Below are 25,472 nucleotides of genomic sequence, written 5' to 3' on the forward strand. Positions count from 1 at the left end.
GTTTGGTAACTACGGTTGATTAATGAACTATGCTGATTCATTACATGAAGAGGTAAAACACCACACAATAAACAAAGAGCTGTGCCAACATTTTTTCTCTAAACACAAACACTCTCATTCTTGCCGAGGAGACACACAGCGGTTTATCTCTCACACTGTAATGATTCTGTGGACCAATCAACTGACTGCGGTGTGTAGCTCCACCCTTTAGGGACCCTTTGGCACGGCTTGGTACCCTAGATAGTATATAAAATGGATGTAGCATCCGTGCTGATCTCAGTTATTTCAACTGCATCCAATCGTCCTGGCCTATGTGCGTCGCCATCTTGTCAGAGTTTGACTCCGCCTCATTTCCTCTGACCGAAAAAAGGGCATTGATGTGACGTCAGGGGGAGGGAGATACACCCATCTAGCTGACGTATACCTGCGAGGCGAAGTGAGGGCCAGCGGCTAGCTGTAGATGGGCGTATCTCCCTCCCCCTGACGTCTCCCCTAATTATTCATACATTTTAACCTCCAATAGCATAAAAACTAGCCTGGTACAAAAGAATTCACGCCCCTCAGTGTTGTCATTGAGATATGACCTAAACATACAGACTAGAATGGTTTTTTGGACCAGGCCTTAAATAGGTTTAATAATGCTGTGAAAACGGTGAATTTAGGTGAACCATACCCTTTCCAACTTTTTACTGCAAAATCGCAATTAATTGCGTGCCAAGCTCAGTGGAAAGGAGGCCTAAAGGAACCCTCTTGATGTGTATACACAGTATATATACAAGTGCTGTGTTGTCAGTGCTTGACTGGTTTGTGCTGGTCTCTCTCAGACATGTCTAAGCTGCAGACAGACTTCACGCTGCTGAAGGAGCGTCTAGCTCAGCTGGAGGACGGCTGGACTAACGGAGGCTTTGAGTGGCTGGATGGTATGCTGGTCCAGGCCCTGCAGGCTGGGGACTGGCTGCTCATGGACAACGCCAACTTCTGCAGGTGAGGAGAGCAATGTGACGTTCAGTGCTGAGTTTACGTTTGGGTTCAGTTTGTACCCCAAAGCTATTAGCATATTTAACACTAAACTGAAAGCAACTCCCCCAAATACATCACAGCTTTAATGTGCAATAATGTATCATTATGTGAAAAAGTATCAATGAGCACTTTTTATCCCTTTTAACTGTGTTGGCAATGAGTGTATTATATGATACAAATGCTGGTACATGTTTATGATGCATAGAATGTGACTGAATGGTATGAAAGCTTTTTTATTTATTTATAATGTATATTTGAGTCCTTGAGTGCCCCTGAATTGTGTTGTATGTTTTTGATGTCAATAAAGAATGTAATCTTATGTTACCGTGGTATGAATCCGAAGCGTTCTCTCTGCTGATGTATTGTGTCCTGCTCAGTGCCTCTGTCCTGGACCGTCTCAACGCCCTGCTGGAGCCCGGAGGCTCTCTGACCATCAACGAGCGAGGTGTCATCGATGGGAAGACGCCCAGAATCAGCCCACATCCTAACTTCAGGTACAGCTTGTTCCCCTTGGCTTTGAGTCAGTCAACAAGTCCATTAGGGGTTGTTATTAGTCGGCACAGGCTATGCGCACCTGTAGCAGTGCTGTCTGTTGTGGGAGATAGACAGTCGTCATTTAGCCTGCTTGTTTTTTTGTGGTTTTTGAGTAGAACATCTGGCCATAGTTCCTCATTTGAGAGAGACAAACAAAAGGTTGGCTATACCTGTTTATAAACAGGCATAAAAGTCTCATATGTATGCGATTAATTTCGATTAATTAGATTCATTATTTTAATCGCTTGACAGCCCTAATTTTCTAGCAAGTTGCTAAGCAACGGCATTGTCTGAGATCCGCGATCTGACAACTGTACGTGCAGTCATTCATAAACTCTTACAATAGATAAGAGATGAAGATACCTAACAACATTAGAGTTACTAAGTGAAGTGAGTGATGTGAGTCTGATAGTGGAGAGAGATCAGAACAGATCGCTGTTCCACACACCGCGGCTCGTCCAGCTCAACTCACAGACAGCTGAGTGCTGTCTGATGAGCCGGACAGAGAGCATCGGAGGGGTCCTCCGCCTCAAAACATGTCAATGTGATGAAATGAATGAATAATCAATTAGAACTTACTTAGAAATAAATGTGCCATGTTACTGTATATTGTTTTTAGGATTTTAGCTCATTTGGACGCTGTTTTGACCGTCTGTTTTCAGTAATACTTTAGCGATATTATATCTACATTCAGTTTCATCACTGAGTCGCCACGAAACGTAATCTCGTTTCGTGTTCTTAAAGATACTTAGATAATAAAACAAGACATCCAAAACACAAATAATGATTAAACAAACTAATTTATGACTTTGTGACTTTTTATTACACTAGAAATCTCACGGTCTCAGTCTCACGGGTAGATCTGACCCGTGTGGCGGTTAAAGGTATAAAGAGTACGCTGGCGGTTCTAGTGTTAAAAATAGACCTAAATGAAGAGACATCCGAGTCGAATCGAAGCACGGGATTCGAAAAAGATTCCAAGCCCTACAGTCACCGCTCAGCTGATGAGTGTGTGTGTGTGGCCTTTGCAGGTTGTTCCTGACCATGGACCCAGGCCGCGGGGAGCTGTCCAGAGCCATGAGGAACAGAGGAGTGGAGATCTACATCCCAGGGGAACACGAGGCCGTCTGCTGGGACTCTATGGACCTCAGGACCCTGCTGCACAGTGAGGGGGTGACCGGGGACTGTGTGTGTGACCTGCTCATCCAAATCCACAAAAGCATCAAATCTGCCATTTGGGGTAAGAACGCAATCCTCCCAACACATACCCTGTGCTCCTAGTCACATACTTTTTTTCTTTTTTACTACACTACATACTAAAGTACAGAAGAGTTTTAGGGGCCACAGGAGAGATTTTTTTTTTCTTTTCATTATGTCGAGAAATGTCAAGAATAAAGACGAATACTCCAAAATGCTATTGGAGTTAGTGGGGCATGTATCTATTTTCAGCATACTACAATTCACGTGCCTATTTATGGGACATCCTAAATCTTTTTTCTGGCGTACTAAATAGCAGTGAAGCATGGGGGATTTGAACGCAGGGATAGTGATGTTGCCAGTCTGCAGAGTTAATAATACTAACTGTTGCTTGCATTGGTTCAGACTCCCCTGCCTCGTCCCTGGCCTCCCTCCTCCATGCCGCTGCGCTGCTGTCCTGCCAGCTGCACAGAGGAGTAGACCTACCCAGCGCCCTGCAGCACGCCTGTGGAGAGGCCTACTCACTGTGCCAACGCACCCCGGACAGCCAGAAGGTAGATAAACACCCCTTGAGCTACCATCACCAGCTTGAATAGTATCGTGTCTTTTTTTTTTTTTTTTTTTTTTTATAATAGTATCGTGTCTAAATACCCTTTATGCTGATGACACACTTCTGTATGTCTGTGGTTGCAATTAAGTATTTTTTTAAATCAGTAATGCTTTCTCTAGCTTAGCACTTTAAATGAGAAGATGACGACATTGTTTAGTGTCTTAGATTGCCTTTATCTTCTTTGGTTTAGGTAATTGCTTGTATCCAGAGTATACAACATAGTGACACCTGGCTCCTTACAAAGGGCCAGGTAAAGACAACACACTGCTTCCCTGTGTGGTGCTGCTAACTTTACATGGCCTTGCTCACAGTTCTACTTTAGTTGTTGACCTGAGCTACAGTGTCAATGTTAATCCTTCACCAGAGTTCTCCTGGCTTGACCCAGAATGTGCTTTATTACCAGACGGGCCAGGCATTGTCATGCTTCAGCTCTGTGACTTCTTGTTGCCAGTTTTAAATCACTTTAAAGTTGCAATGTGTAAAGGGTATTTTTCATAATATATCATATTCATAAGTATGTTTTAATTAGTGTATGAGCGCTTGAAAATAAATGTAATTTCTTTATTGCCTTAGAATAAGCCTTGTACTGTATATCTACATGGAGAAGGGTGCAACGCCATTTTGCACTGCCATGTTTCTACAAAATAAATTTGTATTTGATAGGTAAAGGGCCAAATAAATGAAGCACTTATGACAGAGTCTCTCTACTAAACAGAGTCCTACAGTCTCCTGATGTTGATGGAAATCAGAGCATTAAGGTTTAGACCTTTCCTGTAGAAACCTAGTCAACGTTCCTAAATCAACCTCCCATGTGCTTGGTTCTCCCTCCAGCAAGCTCAGCAGGTGATCGAGCAGCGTCTTTCCATCCTGGACACAGAGGACTGGGGCAGTGGGCTGCTGTGTGCGGGGGTCTGGCCCGACGGCTTCCCCTCGGCTCTGCTCTCCACAGAGGACTCCTGCTTCTCTGCTGTGCTCAGAGACGGACAGCTCCTCTCCTTCTGCCTGAACACACTCAGCCTGCAGGGCAAACGGTAAGGAAGAGCGGAGGTGTGCTGGAGATGCTAGTCGAAGTGTAGGTGATTCATATACGGAGTAAGGGTGCTGTCTGCAGTGGAAACACAAGCCAGACCTAGGGTTACTGTGCCGTGCTGAACCAAACCAAAGAATGTAACTATTAAAAGTAGGTGTGCCTTTTTAAAGAGATGAAAAGATAGGGAAGTGTCTAGTGACGTATGAGCGTTGAAAGAAGTTTAAATGTCAGTTAGGGATGTAACAATATACCGCAAAACGGTCGTTCGCGATATGAAAAGGCCACGAATGTCAACCGTACATTTTGTCTTGTAATACCGTGTCACTGTAAAGAGGCGAGCGTGCATGGTAAATGCGCTCGGTCATTGTGGAGAGTCTGGTGAGCAACGTAGCACTCAATCTAACACTGTATGGGTCACACCAACATTGGAAACCAAACAATAACACATTGACACAACATCTTACCACTGAAACATGACTTCTAACTTTAAACTGAACAGTCACGTCTCACGTGGGCCGTTGTTTACACTACGCAGAGCAGCGCGTGCAGCTTCACAACATTGAGTCACGCAGCAGCAAAGAAGAAGAGAGAGAAAGAGAAAAGGGAGAGATAGAGAAAAAGATCGGCATAGTAGCTTACCAGACTGAAGAGAAAGTTGCTTGCGGGTGAGTTATATGATCATGAATCTAGGTGAACGTGAGGAAGTGAGATACAAAAAAGAAAATAGAATAGAATAGAATAGAATCCACCGCGACCGCGCGTTAAATCCCCGGTAAAGTCGGCGAACTTCGGTGAAAGGCAGATGAAGGAAATAAGTCCAAAGATCCTTGATATGTTCATCACAACTTCACGTGAACGCAGCATAGGAACTCAGCTATACGAGCATGTTGCGCAATACTATGGAATCCCTACTATGTCAAACTTAGGTGACACTACTCTCAAACATAGGGGACGTTGCGAAAGTGTGAGGAAGGGAGGGGGTAGAGGAGTGCACTGCAAAAACATTGATTTTGAGACTGCAATTTTAATTCATAACAAATACAAATCATAATTTAATATTTTACTGAGTTCATTGTGCCTGTCATAATGCAGGCCTATTAAAGGTGTTGTAAGCGGAATGGTTCTTTTAGCTAACTTCCTGTCAGTTACTGCAGTTAGCAGTCCCCTTGCTCGTCCCTACGTCACCACATTAATGCACTGCGGTCTTCAAGCAGCAAGTTATCTAGCATCATCTCAGATCCATAAGTGTGATAAAACCATCAACACAGACATTGGGAAGGATTTTTACCTACTCTGCCATTGTAGGCGCATATACAGTCACCCATCTGTTGCTCTGGCGTGCACCAGCAGTGAGACCATGGAGTGTATATAGTATTTATGAGTGAGACGGGTGTCGGTTTGTAGCGTTCTCTTTTCTGATTGGAGAAAAATTTCGGGATACTCCAATAAGTTTATTTGCCGATTACATGCAAAGCAGCTGACTGAGAGATCGGCTTTATGAAACGCGCACATTATGTAAGTGATCACTGTATGAATAAAGAGCGATTTAACACTTATATTAACATAAATAAACCGCTTACTTCACCTTTAAGGTAAAAGCATGGCTTGATAAGCAAATACAACTTTAAAAAAATGGGAAAATGATCACACTATTGTTTAATTATTTAATTTTATGCATACTTTTACAGTTACAGACAAGTGCCTAAATTAAGTTTAGATTTAAAATTCCCATTTCATTTTAAAATGACAGGTGTAATGCTTCTTTAAAAACAGCAGTAGAGAAGCAGTGTCTTTGTTTTGCTGATAAGTTGTTTAAGTCTCTCAGAAATCTCTTCACAGTAAGATATATAAAAAAAATTGAATTATTGGTGTGTTTTATTTAAATCAGCGGTACAACATTTCATTTAAGGGGGTAGAAATGAATTCCGCGCTTAATATCGTATCGTGATATCAATCGCAATATCGTATCGTATCGTACTCGTTACATCCCTAATGTCAGTTAAGGTGAAGGAACCGAAGCCTGTTGAAATGCCATTTAGAAAAAAATGAAAGAAGGAAAGGAAATGATTCCAGTGTGTGTGTCGTGTCCAGGAGTCGCCCGCTGAGCCTGAGTGACCTGCAGCGCGCCCTGCAGAGCCCTGAGGGCGTGGTGTTCTCTGGGGGAGTGGTGGACCTGGCAGAGGGAGATGCTCTGAGGCTCATCCCCACAGCGGTGAGGCTGCTGACGGAGAGAGCCTCCCACGGAGACTGGGTCCTCCGCAGCAGCTGGCTCTCACACCTGGGCAAGAGCTACAAATATGTTCCAGGTGAGTCACATCACATGCCCTCGGTATCTCAGTTTACAGTGATCTGTCCACGTTTTAACCACACTACCTTGCAGAAATGAATATGGGAGTTTTTCTTTAAGGTGAGACACTGCAGGTGAATTGGGTACATTTTTTTTTAACTTATATATATCCTCATGAAACTTTGCCAGTTGATTACTATCGTTAGAACAATAATTTTTTTGGAATTAGAAATGTGCATACATTTGCATCTCTTTACAAAACAACAGTCTAGATGTTGGATAAAGCCAGAGTTAAACATTTGATTACATTTTTCTAACATAATCGTCCAAAGGTTTTAGGGAACAGATTCTGGATACAGCCTTTTTTAAATTTTATAAAACAAAAACGACTATGCACAGGTCTTAAAATATACAGACACCTAAATGTATATTTCTGACCTTTTATTTATACTAGTATGAAACAAAAGACAATCTCTAAATTGGCCAGTGCTTGGAAAAAAGCCCAATGTTTCTGCCTGCTGTGTCTTGCCTTAACCATATGGTAAATGGACTTGACTTATATATTGCTTTTTAGCCCATTTTCTCAGCCCCAAAGCGCTTTACATTTCTCACCACATTCACCCATTCATACACACACTCATACACCGATGGCAGTAGCGGCCATGCAAGGCGCTCTCTGAACCATCGGGAGCAATGTGGGGTTCAGTGTCTTGCTCAGGGACACAACTCCGACCCTGCACTCCAGAGGCGATCTCCCTACCCACTTTGCCACTCCCTAACCCCCCCCCATCACTCTTCAGAACTATCCTTAAACAGTGTGCTTTGTTGACTCTTCCAGATCCAGCTCTGGTGCAGGTGGAGGCAGGGAACAGGGCTCTGAAGGCTGTGTTTGGAGGAAAACTTGCTGCCAAGGGCAAGTCCCTAGCAGAGCTACTCCAGCCTCACAGCATAGGTAGGATCTCTGCCATAACAAATATACAAGAATATCTTTTAACACATTTGAACATCATGGAAAAGTTCAATGCTAAACTTTCATGTATTCTAGAAGTGAAATATATTTCAAGCCTTTTTCTTTCTTTTTACTTTGATGATTACAGCTCAGATCAAATGACCAGTATTTACAAATATTAGAATATTCCATACCTTTATAAAAACCGACATGTCAACCTTCTGAAGAGGATGTATGTTGTAGATGTATTACCCAAAGTGTAATGAATTAAACGTGGGAAATATATAAAAGTTTCAGTTTTTGAATTCAAATGTGGAAGGTAAATGAACGTTTCCATGACATTCACATTTGTTTTAAAGGCCGACTTCACCAATTGGAATATGAAGGTGTGTTGAACTCGGAGATCCTATTTAGTATAAATGTGCAAATAATAAATAAATCGGATCATCCTCGCCTGAGAAAAGGCAGAAAGAGTGTTTTATGGTCACACTGTCTAACACTATAGTTTCCTTCTTGTGACATCACAGTAAGGGCTAGGATTAACATGACAGCTGGGCCAAGGGAAGACTAAGGGAAGACTGAGGGAAGAAAAACCTCATTCATGATATTATAATAGTGATTTTATAATGATAGAACGCCGGTTCCGTATGGGTGAAGCATTCCTTTAAGATGCACCTGTTTAAAGGCAGACTATGCAACATTTGAATGGAAAGTCACACAGAAATAATCCCTCTCAATGATCTCTTCTGCCCCACTAGATTATGTGGTGGAGTGTTTATCTGCACAGTCCTCCTCTCTCTGGCTGTATTAGACATAGTAGCATTGGTTGGTATTGTTTTAGAAACAGTAGACTCAGGTCTGCGCTCCACCCAGCTGCTTGGCGGGGCCCGGGATCAACACACCACCACACATTCTAGTGAGGCAGAAGTGATCATTGAGTCGGATTACTTTTGTGTGACTCTATAATTTCCTTTTGAAATGAAAATGTTGCATTGTCAAGCTTTTAATGTACTAATTCGAAGTTAAAACAGTGGTCAAGGGGAAGCTTTATTCATAACAATGCTAGTTTAAGGCGTTATAAGGTCAGCACAGTTTAGAGTTGATCTGTGTCAAAACTGCAGGACTTTTTCTAATGTTCATATCAGTGCAGGACATTCTGTGCCTTTGTGTCATAAATATGACTTGCTGTAGGAATATGAACCAATCCTTGTTCTATCTCCAGATGAATATAGGATTCTGGTGGACATGCGATGGAACAAACAATACCTGGATATTTTAGCTAACAAGTGCAGCTTTGAGGACGAGGAGAGATACACAGAGTTTCTGGATGCCCTGAACGCAGTGGCCAACAGGTACAGTCTTAGGTTTACCATGTGCAGACTGTTAGCCTAGGCATTAGCATGGCTGAAACGGTACAAGTCAGCATATTTATATGTTCAAGTAAAGCACACAATGTCAAGAATAAGCAATGTGACGTAACAGTAGTCTCTTAACATGTATACAATGATCTTGAATGGTTGGAAGATTTATTCTAGGCAAAGTGTGTTGAATTAAAGGTGCAGTCAGAGATTCTGGAGAATGCTCGGGGGTCAAAATACATGTTTGGCTGTGTGAGTGCTTAAGAGTTAATGAGTGTGTGTGTGTGTGTGTGTGTGTGTGTGTGTGTGTGTGTGTGTTAGGATTGTTCTGACGATGGACAGAGAGGAGAGGTCTGTCATCTGCACCTGTGCTATCAACCTGTCTGCTCAGAACTCTGCCCTGAGAATAGCCACGGCCTTCAGCAAAGGTAAGCGCTGCACACACATGAGGGAACTGATTCATAACACTCACCTTTCTGACGGAGTGACAGAGCTTCCAGTGTGTAACTCATTGACATGTGTTTTGTCCTCCTCTCATAGGGTCAGTGGACATCGGCCACCTGCCTCACCCAGTGCTCATGCACCTGCGCACCTTCTTTGACCTGTGGGACTCCTTCACCCTGCAGGCAGTGCACAGCGGACAGCCATACATCTCAGACCACATCATGTTTGAGGTCAGAACTCACTGACTGGGTCACTGAGCATGTTACTGTTTTATACTGTGGCTTTTGCTGCCAGTTATATTGTATAAGGGCTGCGCCGATGATGGGGTGGTTTTTGGTGGAGGTCTTCTGACACACATACATCCTTTAATACGTATTGCACTTTCCTTGGATTGGAACATCGCAGTGTATCATATTGATTCATACCTGCAAACTCGTCGCTTTTCGGCGAAAATCGCCGTTTAGAATCAAAATATATGACCCACGTGAATCGTATAGATCCGAAGAGTTTTTGTTTTTGGGAGGGGGGGGGGGGGGGGTAGCGGCAGCTGCCAGAGAAGTCAGCCAGCGCTTCCCAGACTGGACTGTGTGGACGAGTTACCGTAGTGTGAGACAAGGGAATATCGTTATCTTGGCAATAAAACATCTTTGGTAGACGTCATGAGTATTGTCCAATCAGCGTTAAGATCGGGCACAAGCATCACTGCTGCCGCTGTGTGTTCGGACTTTAGAATTGGCTAAAAGTCTCAATCAAAGCCCTTTTGATAATACAAAAATAGAGGCTTTGATTAAACACTGTCAATGCTTCAGAGGTTAATGTAACAGCCTACTGAAACAGAAACTATACGGAGGGACGCAGCTCACTGTACAGTCCTTTTATTTAGTCGCGCTGTCAGTTTGCCGACATGGCTCTCTGTTAGACTCGAGACATAGAAAAAGATCGCGGAAGCCGTTCCCGTAGACAAAGTTAACGGGCAGGATATCCCCGACTGATTTCATCCATCAAACCACAGAGTTTTTTCTGAGCGGCGTCTCACTCGCTCACTGGGTCTCCCGGCCCGGGTCCCGGTGATTTTCACCGTCACAGCGATCGACTCGCTGCTTTGCTGGGGCGGAGACTTTGTGTGAAGGTGATTTAACATCACGGTCGTAGACGAATGTTATAACTTTATGCTGCATAGTTTGCACTGCACTGTTGACCCACACAGGACTCTTAAGTGAAGCTGACAGTTTAATGAGCGCACATTGCAGAAATGAAGTGTCTGCAGTGCGCTCACAATCAGAGCCGACCGACAGGCCCCCCCCCCCACAATTTATTTTTATTTTTATTTTTTAGTTTGTGTGTTTGATATTAACATCATATTATTATATCATACAAAAAATGAATACAATGTTTTGATCTAGATAGCCAAGTTAATAGCCCAATAATTTAATCAGTTCATCTGGGAGGTAATCCAAGTTTAACTGATCACGTCACGTTCACGTCCAGTGTGTATTGAGTTTATTTAAAAACATTTGGAAATGGGGCTCAGATGCCCATGCACTGTATAACCTATTTCAGCCTCGTCTGTGGAAAAAAAGATAGCTGGACAACAGAGTTCTTCTGCTTCATTCCTCTCTCTGCATTTAAATGTATTCATTATATTACAGAGAAATATGTCCCATAAAAGAAAAAGAGCACCAAGCCCAACCCAGAGGACCCTGCATAATATTTTATTTTAAATGAATATTTTAATGGAAAATCCAAGAAGCTTCTAATTCATCCGACCCAGTGTCTCCAAATTATTTATTCACACAAAATTCCTCAGATTTAGCCTCTTAATTTCCCTCTCAAAGTGCACCAGATTCATGCATTTCACTTTAAAAAGTTTAAAAAAAATCTCCCGGGGGGGCATACCCCCGGACCCCCCTAGGAGGGTCAGGATCTCAGCTGGCTATTATTTTCACCCAGCTGGACATTGGAGGCAATAGTGGAGAACTCTGGTTGTGTGAATGATATTTAACAATAGCCAATCGTTTGGACAGCGAAAAACACCCGACCCCCCTAGAAGGGACGGGTGTTTGTCACCTTTTTCACCTCCTATGAGTTTGCAGGTCTGTGATTACATTGTGATGACTTGTGCAGCCATATACTGAAGTCAATTGACACATATATTAATGTGTTAATGTTAAAGATGGTTCCTAATAGAATTCTAACTGCTCCTGTGTTGTGGTCTCCTGTGTTGTATGTAGATCCTACAGCTGCTGCAGTGGCTGGATCGTTTCTGGGATGTGTGCAGCACCCTGCCGGCTGACTCTCAGGGCATCTCTGTGCTGTCCCTGCACTGGCAGTGGGTCCAGAAACACCTCATCACCCGACTGCCTCAGCTGCTGCTAGGAGACCACCCCTCTGAGTAAACACATCTCTCCACAATACACATTATGACCTTCCATTGATTCTGCATTTATGATTATTTTATGTATTTGCATTTGCCAGGGTTCCTGCTCCTCCTTAAAAAGTCTTAAAAGGCATTGAACTACTTCATCTTAAATCGAGGCCTTAGTTAGTGTTCAAATGTCTTGTATCAAGTCGAGTCTTCACATTGCTAAAACATTGGGACATGGATTTAATGACTTATCTTTTGTTTTTATGTTTTTCCCGATGAAACTATTTTAAAATGTAAAAATAGTTTGTAAGTAAGTTATGTATTGTTTACAAATGGCCTGGGTGACACATTGGTGTTACTTGCATTTTTAGTTTTGCATTTTGAATGATCTTCAAACTTCCACTTGACTGAGGAAGTCATATTTTGTTTCCTTCTCAAACCCAAGGTCATTCATGTCAATTTTTTTTTTTTTTATTGTTATTGTGAGCTTGGTCTTACATTTCATGGAGTGGCTTTAAAAAGCCTTATTTAAACTTTTCCTTAAAGGGATAGGTCAGTATTTTTTAAATGGAGTCGTATGGGGTACTTGGGTACGGTGGCCCTGAAGTGCAAATCACAATGACACATATCCAAACAGAACAATTAATCATAAAACACAACAACCAATCACAACATCATTATGTTCTAGGGCCTGTCAGCCGTCATGGGCTCCTCACTGATTGGACAGCCTGTTTTGTCTGGTGCCAGATGAGGGCTTACTGTGCAACTCCTTCTCCTTACATGACAATCCATCTGTCCATCACTGAGGATCCCATCATGGCAGACAGGCCCTACCTTTCCCACTAGAGGTTCATGTGCTTGTGCTTTCCTTTTTGTAGTTGTGTGTTTTATGATTTGTCGTTGTGTATTCCTTTTTAGTTGGTGTGTTTTCCTTTTTGCCGTTTTGATTTGGACTCCAGGGCCACCATACTAAGGCATAGTTAGTGAGTTACCTTATGGACATGGCGATCAGTGCAGTCACTATAAGGGGTTGAGGGGAGATGTGGCAGAAGTCAGCCTTGTACTGTTGCAGAAGAAATGTTTTGTTTCTCCTCACATATAAATGCTAACCTGTGACCTAAAGATCTGTTGGCTAAACTCATTTCCACCATCTAACCCTTGTTGTGACTGTGCTGTGCTGCAGAGGCCAGCAGGAGCTGCAGGCGGTGTCGACAGCCATACAGACGGTACTGTCTACTCCAGTGCCGGTGGCCACCGCTCTGAAAGGCATCCAGAAAACCCTGGGGAAAGCTCTGCCATTCAAGGTGTGGAGACACTGCATCAACTCTGCTTTGATATCACACCTAGGCCAAGCGTCATCGTTTGTTGTTTAACCATCGGCCCTTATCTACCCATGGCTGTCAAAGCAAAAAGGATCAACTATTTAAAAGGCAGTGTAAGGTGAAGTGTGTAAAGGGTTTTGGCGTTTTCCAGAGAATATTTGGTAGAAATGTTGCACCACCATGTTTCTACAGTAGCACCGAACGGACAAACTTAACGGCCTTAAAGGCTTTTATATCCTGTATATATAGTGGGGCGTCCTGGGGAAATGCACCTGTGAAAGACCAAGAATAAGTTCTATAGAATGAAAAACTAAATACTTCTTCACCTCATCACTTGATATTGTGGAAAAGACTTGAGGCAGTGGTGGATGATGCCATCTTTAGTAACTAGCTTCTTCCACGTAGCTTCTGTAAATTCTCCCAAAGAGAGGGATAACCTAGGGAGCTTTGCAATCTAGAACTTTCACCACTAGATGCAACAAAATGCACCCTTTTATTACACACTGCACCTTTTTAAGTATAACAAACGCCATTCACATTTCATCTCAGTTGAACTGAATGGCTTCACAAACCATATGCATCTTGCCCCTCAGTTGGAGTCAGTGGCTGAGTGTGCGTCTCGGCTCAAGCTCCTGAGTAAAGCCCTGGATGTGAGTGATCTGAGGCTAGGCGGCACCACAGGGCCATGGAGGCCCGAGCTGGTCCGACTCCAAGGTGCCGGGCTGGGGCTGGACATCAAGGAGAGTCTGCTGGAAGCCTGGGGCCTGGTGCTGCTGGCTAACAACCAGCTTGATCCACACAAGTCTGGTGAGCGTTCCATCATTCTCTTTCACTTTCTATCATTATAGCTGTGTGCTTAATGTGGTCACTTTGATTTGATGTTCTCCTTGGAGGGCCTTTTTACAAGAACCTTCTTGGTATTCTTATCTTTAAGCTCTCGTTACAAGTGATCAAAGTCAAATTCAGGGTCATTTAAAAAAATCGGTTGATAATTTAGTTCCTCCTTGGTTCCAGTGCTTGAACATTTCACCCTGCCACAGTGATGTTGGGCACGCATTAACTTGTGTTTCCACTGTCAAAAGTTGGAAAGGGTACCAAAGTAAGCGAACCGCATCGCAACAATTTTTTTTGTCATTCTTTCTTCGGGGTACCAAGCCGTCACAAGAGGGTGGAGCTACACACTGCAGTCCGTTGATTGGTCAACAGAATCATAATGTCCGTGTGCGAGATAAACCGCATTGTGTAATGTCCTCTTCATTGAGTTAATCAGCGGACTACACTGTGTCCTCTGCTATGATGTCACCATAGTAACATCGTTGCCACGGCCAGCACCTCTGATCCATACACTGTATAGACTCTGACTGCAGCTATCACGGTCCAGCATAAACCCGCGTATCAAGTATGGGTGCTGTCTGCAGTGGAAACACAAGCCAGCTCTAGGGTAACCGTGCCTTGCTGAACCGAACCGTGCTGCTCAGTGGAAACAAGGCATATGTTTTTTCCCCCATCAGGCGTGTTGGAGAGGTTGTTGTCCAGCGTGGAGCAGCAGCAGCGTCACATGAGCTCCAGAGGGCTAACCCTAACCCGGCCCCTGTGTGAGGGGGAGGAGGCTGCAGACACAGGCACCGTGTCCAGACAGGAGCTGCAGCAGCTCAGCCGCAGGGCCCAGCTCTGGCCCCTCATGGAACAACTGGCTCTACTCAACCAGCTACGGCTCAGCACCGACCTGCTGCACCTGGCTCTCTCTCCTGGGTACACACCTCTCACACCCTCCTGAGACATTGACAGAGACCCATGGTGACTGTGTAGTGAACTGTTCCCTTGTGCTCTGCAGTGACCAGGAGGCTGAGGAGAGCTTACGCAGAGAACTCTCCAGACATCTGCGCTTCTGCCTGCAGTCCACACCCATGAACGTCAGCCAGCTCCAGGCTCTGTGGTTCCTGCTCAGCAGTGACAGGGTCAGTACAATAAGGGAACATCTCTTTGACTTATCGTTACTGTCGTAGAGTCTTCTTTGGTCCAACTCACTTTCATCAGGCATTAAATGTTCCAAAACTTCCAGAATGAAATCAGAGATTGTGCATGTTTATAATTGAGAAGGAGGGGATGGTGTTTAAGAATCAACATCTTGAAATGTGTTGAGAAGATCTTTAAGTAACATGTTTTGAAAAACAGCCTAAAATATACAATCGGAAAAAACAAGGAAATAAAGCGAGCCCCAAAAAACAAAGGAAGTTTAAACACTGAATTAAGAAAGTTCTGAAATAGGACACAGCCCCAGTTGCGATCCTAAACAAGCCTGTGTAGTTGCAGCATCCCTGCTTTAAATCACCCTCCTCCATCTCTTCCTTTTTTCTTTTGTCAGCTCTTCTCTGTGTACTGATCTGATTAACCGCTTGAAAAAGATATTCATTCAAAGCTCTTAACATTGATGTGTGTCCCTGTAGCCCGCGGAGGAGCTTCAGTTTGTGTGGTGTGAGCTTCTATCAGAGGCTCTGTCTGCCCTGTGGACCAGCAGTGTCACCTCTGACCCTGACCTCTGGATGAACTGGGACCCACTGAGAGCTGAGAGCAAGCCCACCCCTAAGCTGCACCATGGGGCTGACAATATGGTACAGGCCTTTAGCATCTCCTGGTGCTCTCATTCTATTTCAATCATTTGATAATCAAAGTTGTTTTCCTGCTGGTTTTAACTGGTGTCCATGTTTTTTCCAGGGACCTGCCTTGCTGAGTAAAGCCGTGTGGTCGCACTGCATGCTGGGAGTTCTGAGCAGCAGTGAGACAGGGCGTGGATGGGAGCCGTCGGGAGCCGCCCTGCTCTCTCTGTCTCATGTCACACTGGGAGAATGGAAGGAGAGGGTCCAGCAGCTGCAGGATGTGTCTGCTGTGCTGTGGGACAACATGTCCATCCCTGCCCTGGCTGACTTCAGGTTCATTACAGTGTTATGTTTAAACCTTCTCACAGCAGCTTTCAAATGTCAAAGCGTCTCATTTGTCCTGTGATAAGACAGACTTTAAATGTTATGAATAGTCAAAGGCTGTTGTTTGGATATTATCGCTCATTCAGAATTAATAATGATGATTGCACTTGGGATATATTTGTAGTAGCCAGAGGAGCTCTATGATGCCTTGTGCAGAGTTTACAACTGGCTAAAGAGAGGATGGGAGCCCCTGGCCTTTCTCCTCCTCCTTTATTTAAAAACCTTTTCATTGACACAACCCTAGAAAGTTGATTAGACTTCAGCAAATAGCTAAGCCAGAAGGTGATGGGTTAAATGGATTTATAATACACGTTCTGAAATCTGCTGAGTGACACAGAGTCCACTCAGTGACTGTGAGCATGTGTTGAGAAGCTGACCCATGTGTATCACCCCATACCTCCTCCAGGGGCACAGACTACAGGCTGCAGGGCGCGGTGCTGCGGCGGCAGCTCCAGAGCATGGCTGACCTGCTGCCTCCCAGCCTGCAGGAGGGCTTCATGGAGAGCTGTGAGAGCCTGGTGGAGGACCAGGACCCGCTCATAGCAGCACAGGAGATCCAGACCGTCTTCAGAGACTTCCTGCCCACCAACGTGCTCCCTGAGGGCCTGGCTGAGACCTGCGTCACCTGCCTGCAGCAGTATGTCCAGGGCAAAGTCCAGGCCTCCAGCCCAGCGGCCCAGTCCTCTGGAGTCTTCTGGGTCAACATGGGCCTGCTCCAGATCAAAGTGTGGACGCCGCAGACCATCTTTGACCCGGCTCTGAAGCGCGCATACAAACTCAACTATGCTCAGCAGGAGGTAAGGGCACTCTGTTTGTCTGCTATGGAGCTTCAAAGCTAAGTTCAATATATTGATTAAATGTATCTGACCGGAAAGGAACCGGACGTGGCTCTATAACCACTTGTTGAAAGGGCTACAGCGCCACCTAGCGTAGCGGAGTCAGCAATGCTCCAGCCATTTATCGAATATTTGAAAGGCCATGTATACTCAGACAAGTGACGCGGTCCGTTCGAGTGGCAAGTTCGGTATATATCTTAATCCAATCTATATGTCCCATGTAACCGCACTGAGTGATAACTAGAAAGTTCTTAATGTGTGTGTGTGTGTGTGTGTGTGTGTGTGTGTGTGTGTGTGTGTGTGCGTGTGCGTGTGTGTGTGTGTGTTGCAGCTGGCTCTGCTTCAGGAGGAGTGGAAGGGCCGCAGCCTGTCGTCTCAGCTGATGACTGGAGTGGAGCTGGAGGAGAGCAGCACCACTGACGGCTTCCAGCATCCTAGAATCAGGTGAGCCCCAGCGCCGTGCCCTAAGAAGACTCTAACCCCCTTGTATGTGTGTGGTGGTTGTATCTACCTGTGGGTCTTAAATGTTTTAATACAGACGTGTTAAATACTGTGTGGCTGTAGGTACCTGTGGATCCGCATGCAGCAGGTGAAGGAGCAGATGGCCGAGCTGTCCAGGAAGCAGGCGTGTCGGCCCCACGAGCCCCAGTACGGCCGGCTCTTCCAGGAGCTGCAGCACTACCTGTGCAGCATCGGCCAGGTGTCTGTGGTCAAAGAGCTGCTGGCCCACCTGCTCTCCGCCCTGCACACCTCCAACCCCTCCCCCAAGGCCAGGGCGGCCGTCCAGGGCCTGCTGAGGGAGGAGGCCGTGTGGCAGAGCTCCCAGCAGCGCTTCTGCCAGAGACTGCTGGAAGAGTATCCCATGTTCCCCGATGTGGTCAGCCCCATTCGCACCGGCATCCACCAGCTGAGACACGGCATGAGGCTAGTGGCGTCCCAGGTAAAGGTCTAACCCATACATTGATAAACACTAGATCCGTATAGAAATGAATTCTGAGTTAGTTGGAGTTAGTTGCGCGCAGGGTTGCCGCGGATCTTGAAATGTCTTAAAAGTCATTCAATTCAGGTTTTGATATTCAAGGTCTTAAATGTCTTAAAAAGTCTGGAATTGTTTGAGGGGAGGCATTACATTTGAACAGGACAGAATGAATGAGCTTGCCTTATTTGTTTCTTTCTATTTTTCTAGTTTAATTGTTAGATTTCTATGTTTTAATTTTATCGGTGTTTTATATCCTTCAATGATAATCCGGCAAGTCCGACACCTACGCTAGAGGCAGTACGGCCGTGTGTGGCTGGGTACCGCATTTAAAACGTCGAAGAAGAATGTGCGTCCCCTGCTTCCGAATTTGAAGTCGGCCGCGGTAAAGCAAAAAAGGAGAGAACGACGCGGCGGAATGCATGCCCAGCTCTTATAGAATCAGTGAGAGGTGGAGGGAGGGCGACAAATACCGTGGCGGGCTTTATTCACCCCGCGACCACACACTGCCGCTGCTTGTAGGTGTGCAACCACCCACCCGCTGATGATGTAGGTAGGCTACTGACGCAAATCACACAAAACATTTATTGTGTTTAGGAAACATTTTAGCTGCTCATCAGACGTTCATTCAGGTCGCGTTGCCGTGAGCGCACTCTGCTTCTCTCTCTTTCTGTCACTTTCTTTCTCTCCACTCTGCACTCCTTTTCTGACAGCTAGATAAAAACTATTGCCGATCCTCCCATCAATCGCAGATAGTAGCCTACGTTTTCTCCGCCAATCGGTACAACCCTAATACCCGCCGTTTATTAACCTGAACGCCTGCAACAATACTGTATGAAGAAAAAATTACTTTGCCCAAATTACCGCAGGTCCCGTGAGCATGGATGTAAATCTACCGGAGGCTAGGCCAACATACACATACGATTTTGAAAGTGCAAAAAAACCTCACTTGGACGACCCTTGAACTGTGCAACCAATTCTTAAATAGTTTCTGCCATAAGTTTTGAAAAAGAAAGTTAATGGATTATATTGGTTGTTTATTGAATAAGGAATTAAAATTAGAAGAACATTAGGATTATTATTCCCCAAAAATGACCCAATTTTGTATTTTATTCAAATATTGTATGCTGCACCTAACACATATTTTCTAAATTGATTAAACTGTTCTTGGTACTCGATTAATCAGAAAATATAGACCAATTGATCTATAATTGGTTGAAAGGTGGTAATGATGGGTTTTCACGTTGCCTTTACACTGATCTCTTATATTTATTTGATGGTAAATGCAGGGGGACATTGTCTTCATTCAGACTGCTGAACATCTTTTATTTTCTGTAATTAGACAGCAGTTGTTAGCTAAAGTGCATCGAATATTTGTTATTCAAACTTAATGTAACCCTTTACGGAGTATATACTGTAGTGTAGTTTGTCGATTTCTGTTGCCGCGGTATTGGTATTATTTTTTCATTTTAGAGGTCTGAAAAAGGTCTTAAAAGTCTTTAAATTTGAACTTTAAAAATGTGCAGATACCATGGTTGCACGGTAGTACGCATCTGAAAAATGTGTGTGATGCTTGTTTATTCATTCTAATTAAAGATATTGTCATTTTAAGTTTGATAAACTTAACAGAGATTCAGGCTAAGCTTGGTTCTTAATACTCAACCATGGCACTTCTCTGCTCGAACGTTCTATACAAAAAGTGACTGTTGCCATGGAGTCCAGTCCATTTTTTTTAACCAAGTTTTATATTATTCTATAAACATTTATAAAAAAATAAAAATCTAATTAATTACAGGCTCTGTGATTAATTAATCTAAATGAATTGCATACTTATATGATACTTCTATGCCTGTTTATAAACAGCTGTATAGCCTACAGTTTGTTTCTCTCTCTCTCTCTCTCTCTCTCTCTCTCTCTTTCTCTCTCTTTTCTACTTAAAACCATTAAAAAAACAGCAGGCTAAATGACGACTGTCTATCTCCCACAGCAGGTGCTACAGGTGCGCATAGCGTATGCCGACTCATTCACCATCGTCCTACTCATAGCCAAAAATATTGACACACACACACACACACACACACACACACACACACACACAAACACAAGAGGGAAAAAGGCAGGCATAGACTAGGAAGTGACATGGGGCGGAAGTCCGTTTCAGCGGGAGACGAGGCAGCTAGCAGCAAAGTGAGGCAGGGAGGAAGATTGAGAGATACTGAGAGTTTTGAACCGACATTGTTAATTAGGCAACCACATAACCACTAATGCACAGACACAGCGGAGAATAACACAATATGTATTCCTACCTTCATGCTTATTTGCCTGAAGCATCCCATAACACATCCATAGAGCCCTCGGCCCTTTCCCCTGCTTCTCTCTTTACTCTTTAATCCTGTGGTGTGGGCCGTGTCCACAGGCTACAGATGCAGCTGCGCTATCATCGGGTTAAAGGGCACTATAGAAGCGTGATTAATCTGTGCTAATTTTTTTTAACGCATTATTTTTTCTGTGATTAATTAATCGAAATGAACGCGTTCATGTGTTCATCGTGTTAGGAACACATTGTACGAGGATTGTAAAATTTGATACCACTGTATGTTAGAGCCACGTTTAAGAGGATTTTAGTCCAACCATTCACCACCTCTCTCCTCCCAGGTGGCCTCCTCTCTCACGGCCGTGCCCGGTCTGCCCAGACTGGTGTGCTGTCTGCTGGCCTTCCCCTCCCTGTCCTCCAGCCTGCCTTCCTACCTGGCCCGGGCTGACTACCTGTGCTCCAAGGCCTGTACGGAGGTGCTGCGCTGCCTGGGGAAGCTTGTGCCCCAGCAGCAGCATCAGGCTCAGGCCTACGATCACGTGGTGCCCTGCTCCTCCACACTGCTCCTCAACGCTCTGCTCTATGTGCAGTGTCACACTCTGTCCACCGGAGAGTTCAGCCGAGACACACACAACCTCTTCAGACACATCTGTCAGGTAAGAGCCTCGGTTTACACCTACGTCCATTGATTTCTGGCTTAACATGTGAAGGTGCAGGATGTGCGTTAAGGGAATGGCTGTTTTCTTTTCAGACCAGACTTGATAGAAATGGAATGAAATATAATGTTCTACTATGTTTTAATTAGTGTATAATCACTTGAAAATAAAAGTTGCTGGTTATTTTATTACCTTTAGAATGTGCCTTTTTATATCTACATAGGAGTGGTGCGCTGAGGCCGCCATGTTGCACCGCCATGTTTCTACAGTAGCACAGAACGGACAAACTTAACGGCCTTACACGTTTTTTATATATTGGGAGTCCTGAGGAAATGCACCTGTTGGAAAACGAAGAAGAAGTACTATAGAATAAATAACTAAATACATCTTCACCTCATCACTTGATATTGTGGAAAGACTTGAGGCAGTGGTGGATGATGCCATCTTTAGTAACTAGCCTCTTGTCCTTGAAGGCCACCGTAGCTTCACCCAATTCTCCAAACGGTAGAGGGGGTTACCAAGGGAGTGTTGCAATCTAGACTTTTCACCACTACCGTACTTTTCGGACTATAAGCCGCAACTTTTTCGCTGCACCAATTTTTCGACCCTGTTATTACACAGCACAGTATATGTTCTGTAGCTACTAGGGATGGGCGTTAGTAATCGAGTACTCGAGTACTCCTCGTTTCAAATGAACTCGATTGGTGGATGAGGAAAATAGTTTTTTGTTTTTTTTAGTGTCTGTAGCCTTTAGGCCGGCCGGCGGGCCGCCCCTATTTTAAAATGTTATATACGTGTACAAAACGGCACAAAACGGATAAAATAAAGTTTAACAAAATTAAATATTTTGATGCAAGTGCAATAAACTGAGCGTTGTGTCAAAAAGCAACTGCAAATAACTGCCACCTCCGTGTCACCGGAGCGCAGCCTGTGTCCTCCACAGCACCGCGGAGCTGAACACGGTCTCTCCTTTCTCCACAACATTGTCAGGAATATAACTGTCCAATTATTTCAAAGCAGATGATAAAATCACACGAGTAGTGAAAACACTCGTGCCCATCCCTAGTAGCTATTGCACTAAATGGTAACACTTGAATATGTTATGCAAATATGCAACTTGTTTGTTGAAATGTTAATAAATGGGAGATTCCTCAAGCAGCCATCTCTTTCCCGACAATCCCCTCTGTGCACAAACTCTTACATATGGTAATTCAATTATAGTTCAGTGCGGCTTATAGTGCAGAAAATACGGTAAATGTTGCAAAATACACGTTCTTACCGCTGAGCCTTTAACATGAATGGATTCCAAAGTAAATGCCCTGCTGTTGCTGTGCGCACTGTGACAGGCTCTGGTGAATGAGTGGGACGAGCAGCAGAGGTTGAAGAGAGAGAGAGAGCAGCAGGAGGCCTCTCTCTACCGGAACCGCAGCAGACTGCACGGCTCAGGGCTGACTGAGGACCAGCAGGAGGAGAGGGACTTCAGGAGGCAGTTCCCCCAGTTCAACAAGGTATGAACATGATATCTCAAGAGCTCAAGTCACAGTGTTGTCATTTCAATCATAAAAAAAAAACATCTGTTTGCATTATATCAGTGTCATTCTTTGGTTTTAATGATTTATTTATTTTTTAATAATAAGTTTCATACACATTTCAAAGACAACTAGTGGCCCATTGGGGCTGTTCATGGCAACCAACAAATTGTACTAAATTGTTGAATTATCTAAAAAATATGTTGATGATTTGACTCTGTTTTTTTAATTCGTTTTTGGGCATTTTCAAGCTTTTTTTATTAGGTAGTACAGAGTTGAAATGGGGAGACAGAGAGAGGAGGGGGGGGGGGTGACCTGCAGTAAAGGTCCACGGGTCGGACTCGAACCCGCAACCACTGCAACGAAGGCCGGAGCCAATATGGTACGCGCTCTATCCACTACGCCACCGGAGCGCCCCGATGATTTGATTCTTAAGCGTCGTTTCCACCCACCGGTGCGGTTTGGTTTGGTTGCGGCTCGGTACACATTTCCACTGTTAGTTTAAAAGGCTTCTAAAGTCAGTAAAACCTGCCGTACCTAATTTTGCCACCCTTTCGTTAACCGTCCCGAAGGGTCCCAAAAGGGTGGAGCTACACACTGCAGTCTGTTGATTGGTCGACAGAATCCTAATTTCTGTGTGAGAGATAAACCGCTGTGTGTAGTCTCTTCGGCAAGAGTGAGAGTCTTGTGTTCAGAGAATTTTTTTGGCACAGCTCTTTGTTTATTGTGTGGTGTTTTTCCTCTTCATTGAATGAATCAGCGGGCTACACTGTGTCCCACCTTAGCTACGTAGCTGCTGCGACCAGCACCATTCAACAGCTCTGACCCATAGAATGTATATACTCTGACCGCGGCTATCACTGTCCAGCATAAACCCCCAACTACCAAGTAAGGGAGCTGTCTGCATTGGAAAAGCAAGCCAAATCTAGGGTGACTGTGCCGAACCGAACTGTACTGCTCAGTGGAAATGAGGCATTTTTAATATTCAACAGAAGTACTGAGTTTCTCATACTTTACTGTGAGCATCACACAAACATTCAATGCTCTTTATAAATACTATCTCACTCTATGTGTCCATCTGTGATCAGGACTTTGAAGACATAGTGGGCCAGCCCAGCCTGGAGGCTCCAGCAGACCCAGGCCTGGATGAGGAGGCCCAGGAGGAGACCAGTGAGAGCAGCTTCCTGTCTCCAGCTGCTGTCACCACACTGGTCCACATCCACCAGAGCCTCTGTCTGGGACACGCCCACTCACTGTGGTACAGGGGCACAGCACCGGCCAATCACAGCAGAGAACACATCAAAGCCCTGGTCTCCTCCTATCAGATCGCTTCCCCAATGATGTCACGCTTCTATCATCTGATTGGTCAGTGGGTTGTTTCCTTTTATTAATAAATACCAACAGACAGGGCTGGGGGCGATATGAGCAAACAGTCATATTCCAGAATAGGTCATTACATATCCTTCTAATGATACATATCATCATGGGCTGGAGCATATTACTGTCAATTCTACGAATACATATGTTATATAGAATGACACATTGAAAGGCCTATCTCTCATTACATTTTGATGTGTCTATATATATATATATGTGTGTATATGAATTATATACACCACAAATAAGTTAATTATTCATATTTGATTATTTTCTCCATTTTATTTAACTCTTTCTGCAATAAAATTAGAAAAATATTAATATAATATAAAAAGAAAATGTAAAAAGTACTTTTCGACTGTATAGGCAAACACAAATAAATACTGGCATAAGATACCGAATGTAAAGATTGTTCCAGTTTAACTAAAGCAGCAAAATCAGGCTCACACTCTCAATAATGTGAAGACAGGCCCACAATGTCAACATGGTCAAAAACACATGTGTTGAGTGTGTTTGAGTTTGTTTAGGGGCCTGTTCTAGGGCACAATTTGCAAAATACAGTTTTCTGGTCTTTCATACCAAAACCACATCCATACAACAGGAGTAAATGACTAAAAATAGCACCGTTAAGAGTGTGATATGCAACACAACTTAATAAAACCATATTGCATGAAATGAATCAATAGACATTGTTATTTGGGCAGAAGATGGCACACAGCCCTCACAACAGGAAGCTCCTTTATCGTTGCAGCAAAGCAGAGATGAAGCTCATGTATTGTGCTCCTTGTTTCTTTTAGATTGTGATCTGGACCAGCAGCTGACAGGCAGTGAGCTGCTGCTCTCGGCCCTGCTTCAGAACACCGTGCTGGGCAGTGAGGGCTCAGACGGCCTGGCTGTCTGCTCAGAGGGACCATACGACTTCTACCAGCAGCCCAACATGAGCCAGGCCCGCCTCTGTCTGCCTGTGCTGGAGCAGCTCAGTGTGGTGGTCAGGCAGAGGCTGGAGGAGTGGCCCGAACACCCAGCTCTCATACAGGTCAGATTGTGCTTCCCACATGGAGGGCTGCAGGCAGGCAGGCAGTCAGTTAGCAGAGAAGCATTCAGTGTTCTCACACAGAGAATGGAGTAGGAAGCAAGATGGACATTTGATTGGATTGACATTGATCTAGAACATGTGAAATAAAAGCAGAAACGCTCATACAGAAAATGATATTACACGATATAGAAAGAATAGCTGGATACATGATGATGTGTCTCCGGCTGTGAGGAGTTGTTTGCTATAATGTGTAACCCTGTGTTGTGTGTGTGTGTGTGTGTGTGTGTGTGTGTGTGTGTGTGTGTGTGTGTGTGTGTGTGTGTGTGTGTGTGTGTGTGTGTGTGTGTGTGTGTGTGTGCGTGTGCGTGTGTGTGTTCCCCAGCTGACTGTGGTGATGGAGAGGATCTTGGTCTTCAGCCTGGCCAGTCCACTGGCAAAGTTCCTCAATGGTCTGGAGATCCTGCTCAGCAAAGCACAGGTCCGCTCTGTTTGCATGTAGCGTTGTTACACTTCAATCATTATAATAATAATAATAATAATAATAATAATAATAATAATAATAATAATAATAATAATAATAATAATAATAATAATAATAATAATACTAAGGGACATTTCTAATAGCCAACAACATTTGACAAATCCCAAAGG

At 44.2% G+C, this 25,472-nt stretch overlaps 1 protein-coding gene across 3 annotated transcripts in view; it reads left to right on the forward strand.

The window, feature by feature from the left end:
- The window catches only part of mdn1 (midasin AAA ATPase 1), a 116,216-nt gene that overhangs the window by 58,695 nt on the left and 32,049 nt on the right, over positions 1–25,472 (forward strand). For all 3 annotated transcript variants that reach the window (XM_080048000.1, XM_080048002.1, XM_080048001.1), the window contains exons 44-68: positions 825–984; positions 1,398–1,514; positions 2,586–2,794; positions 3,157–3,305; positions 4,193–4,392; positions 6,483–6,697; positions 7,517–7,630; positions 8,850–8,979; positions 9,307–9,413; positions 9,526–9,659; positions 11,661–11,821; positions 12,978–13,098; positions 13,710–13,923; positions 14,628–14,868; positions 14,951–15,074; positions 15,564–15,728; positions 15,832–16,046; positions 16,504–16,894; positions 17,265–17,377; positions 17,498–17,873; positions 20,565–20,879; positions 22,226–22,387; positions 23,497–23,773; positions 24,583–24,821; positions 25,204–25,299. In XM_080048000.1, coding sequence (XP_079904126.1) covers positions 825–984; positions 1,398–1,514; positions 2,586–2,794; positions 3,157–3,305; positions 4,193–4,392; positions 6,483–6,697; positions 7,517–7,630; positions 8,850–8,979; positions 9,307–9,413; positions 9,526–9,659; positions 11,661–11,821; positions 12,978–13,098; positions 13,710–13,923; positions 14,628–14,868; positions 14,951–15,074; positions 15,564–15,728; positions 15,832–16,046; positions 16,504–16,894; positions 17,265–17,377; positions 17,498–17,873; positions 20,565–20,879; positions 22,226–22,387; positions 23,497–23,773; positions 24,583–24,821; positions 25,204–25,299 — 4,745 coding nt within the window. The remainder of the gene's footprint in view (positions 1–824; positions 985–1,397; positions 1,515–2,585; positions 2,795–3,156; positions 3,306–4,192; positions 4,393–6,482; positions 6,698–7,516; positions 7,631–8,849; positions 8,980–9,306; positions 9,414–9,525; positions 9,660–11,660; positions 11,822–12,977; positions 13,099–13,709; positions 13,924–14,627; positions 14,869–14,950; positions 15,075–15,563; positions 15,729–15,831; positions 16,047–16,503; positions 16,895–17,264; positions 17,378–17,497; positions 17,874–20,564; positions 20,880–22,225; positions 22,388–23,496; positions 23,774–24,582; positions 24,822–25,203; positions 25,300–25,472) is intronic.

This window comes from Ammodytes marinus (assembly GCF_949987685.1).
Source record: "Ammodytes marinus genome assembly, chromosome: 19".
In the NCBI taxonomy this organism is placed as follows: Eukaryota; Metazoa; Chordata; class Actinopteri; order Uranoscopiformes; family Ammodytidae; genus Ammodytes; species Ammodytes marinus.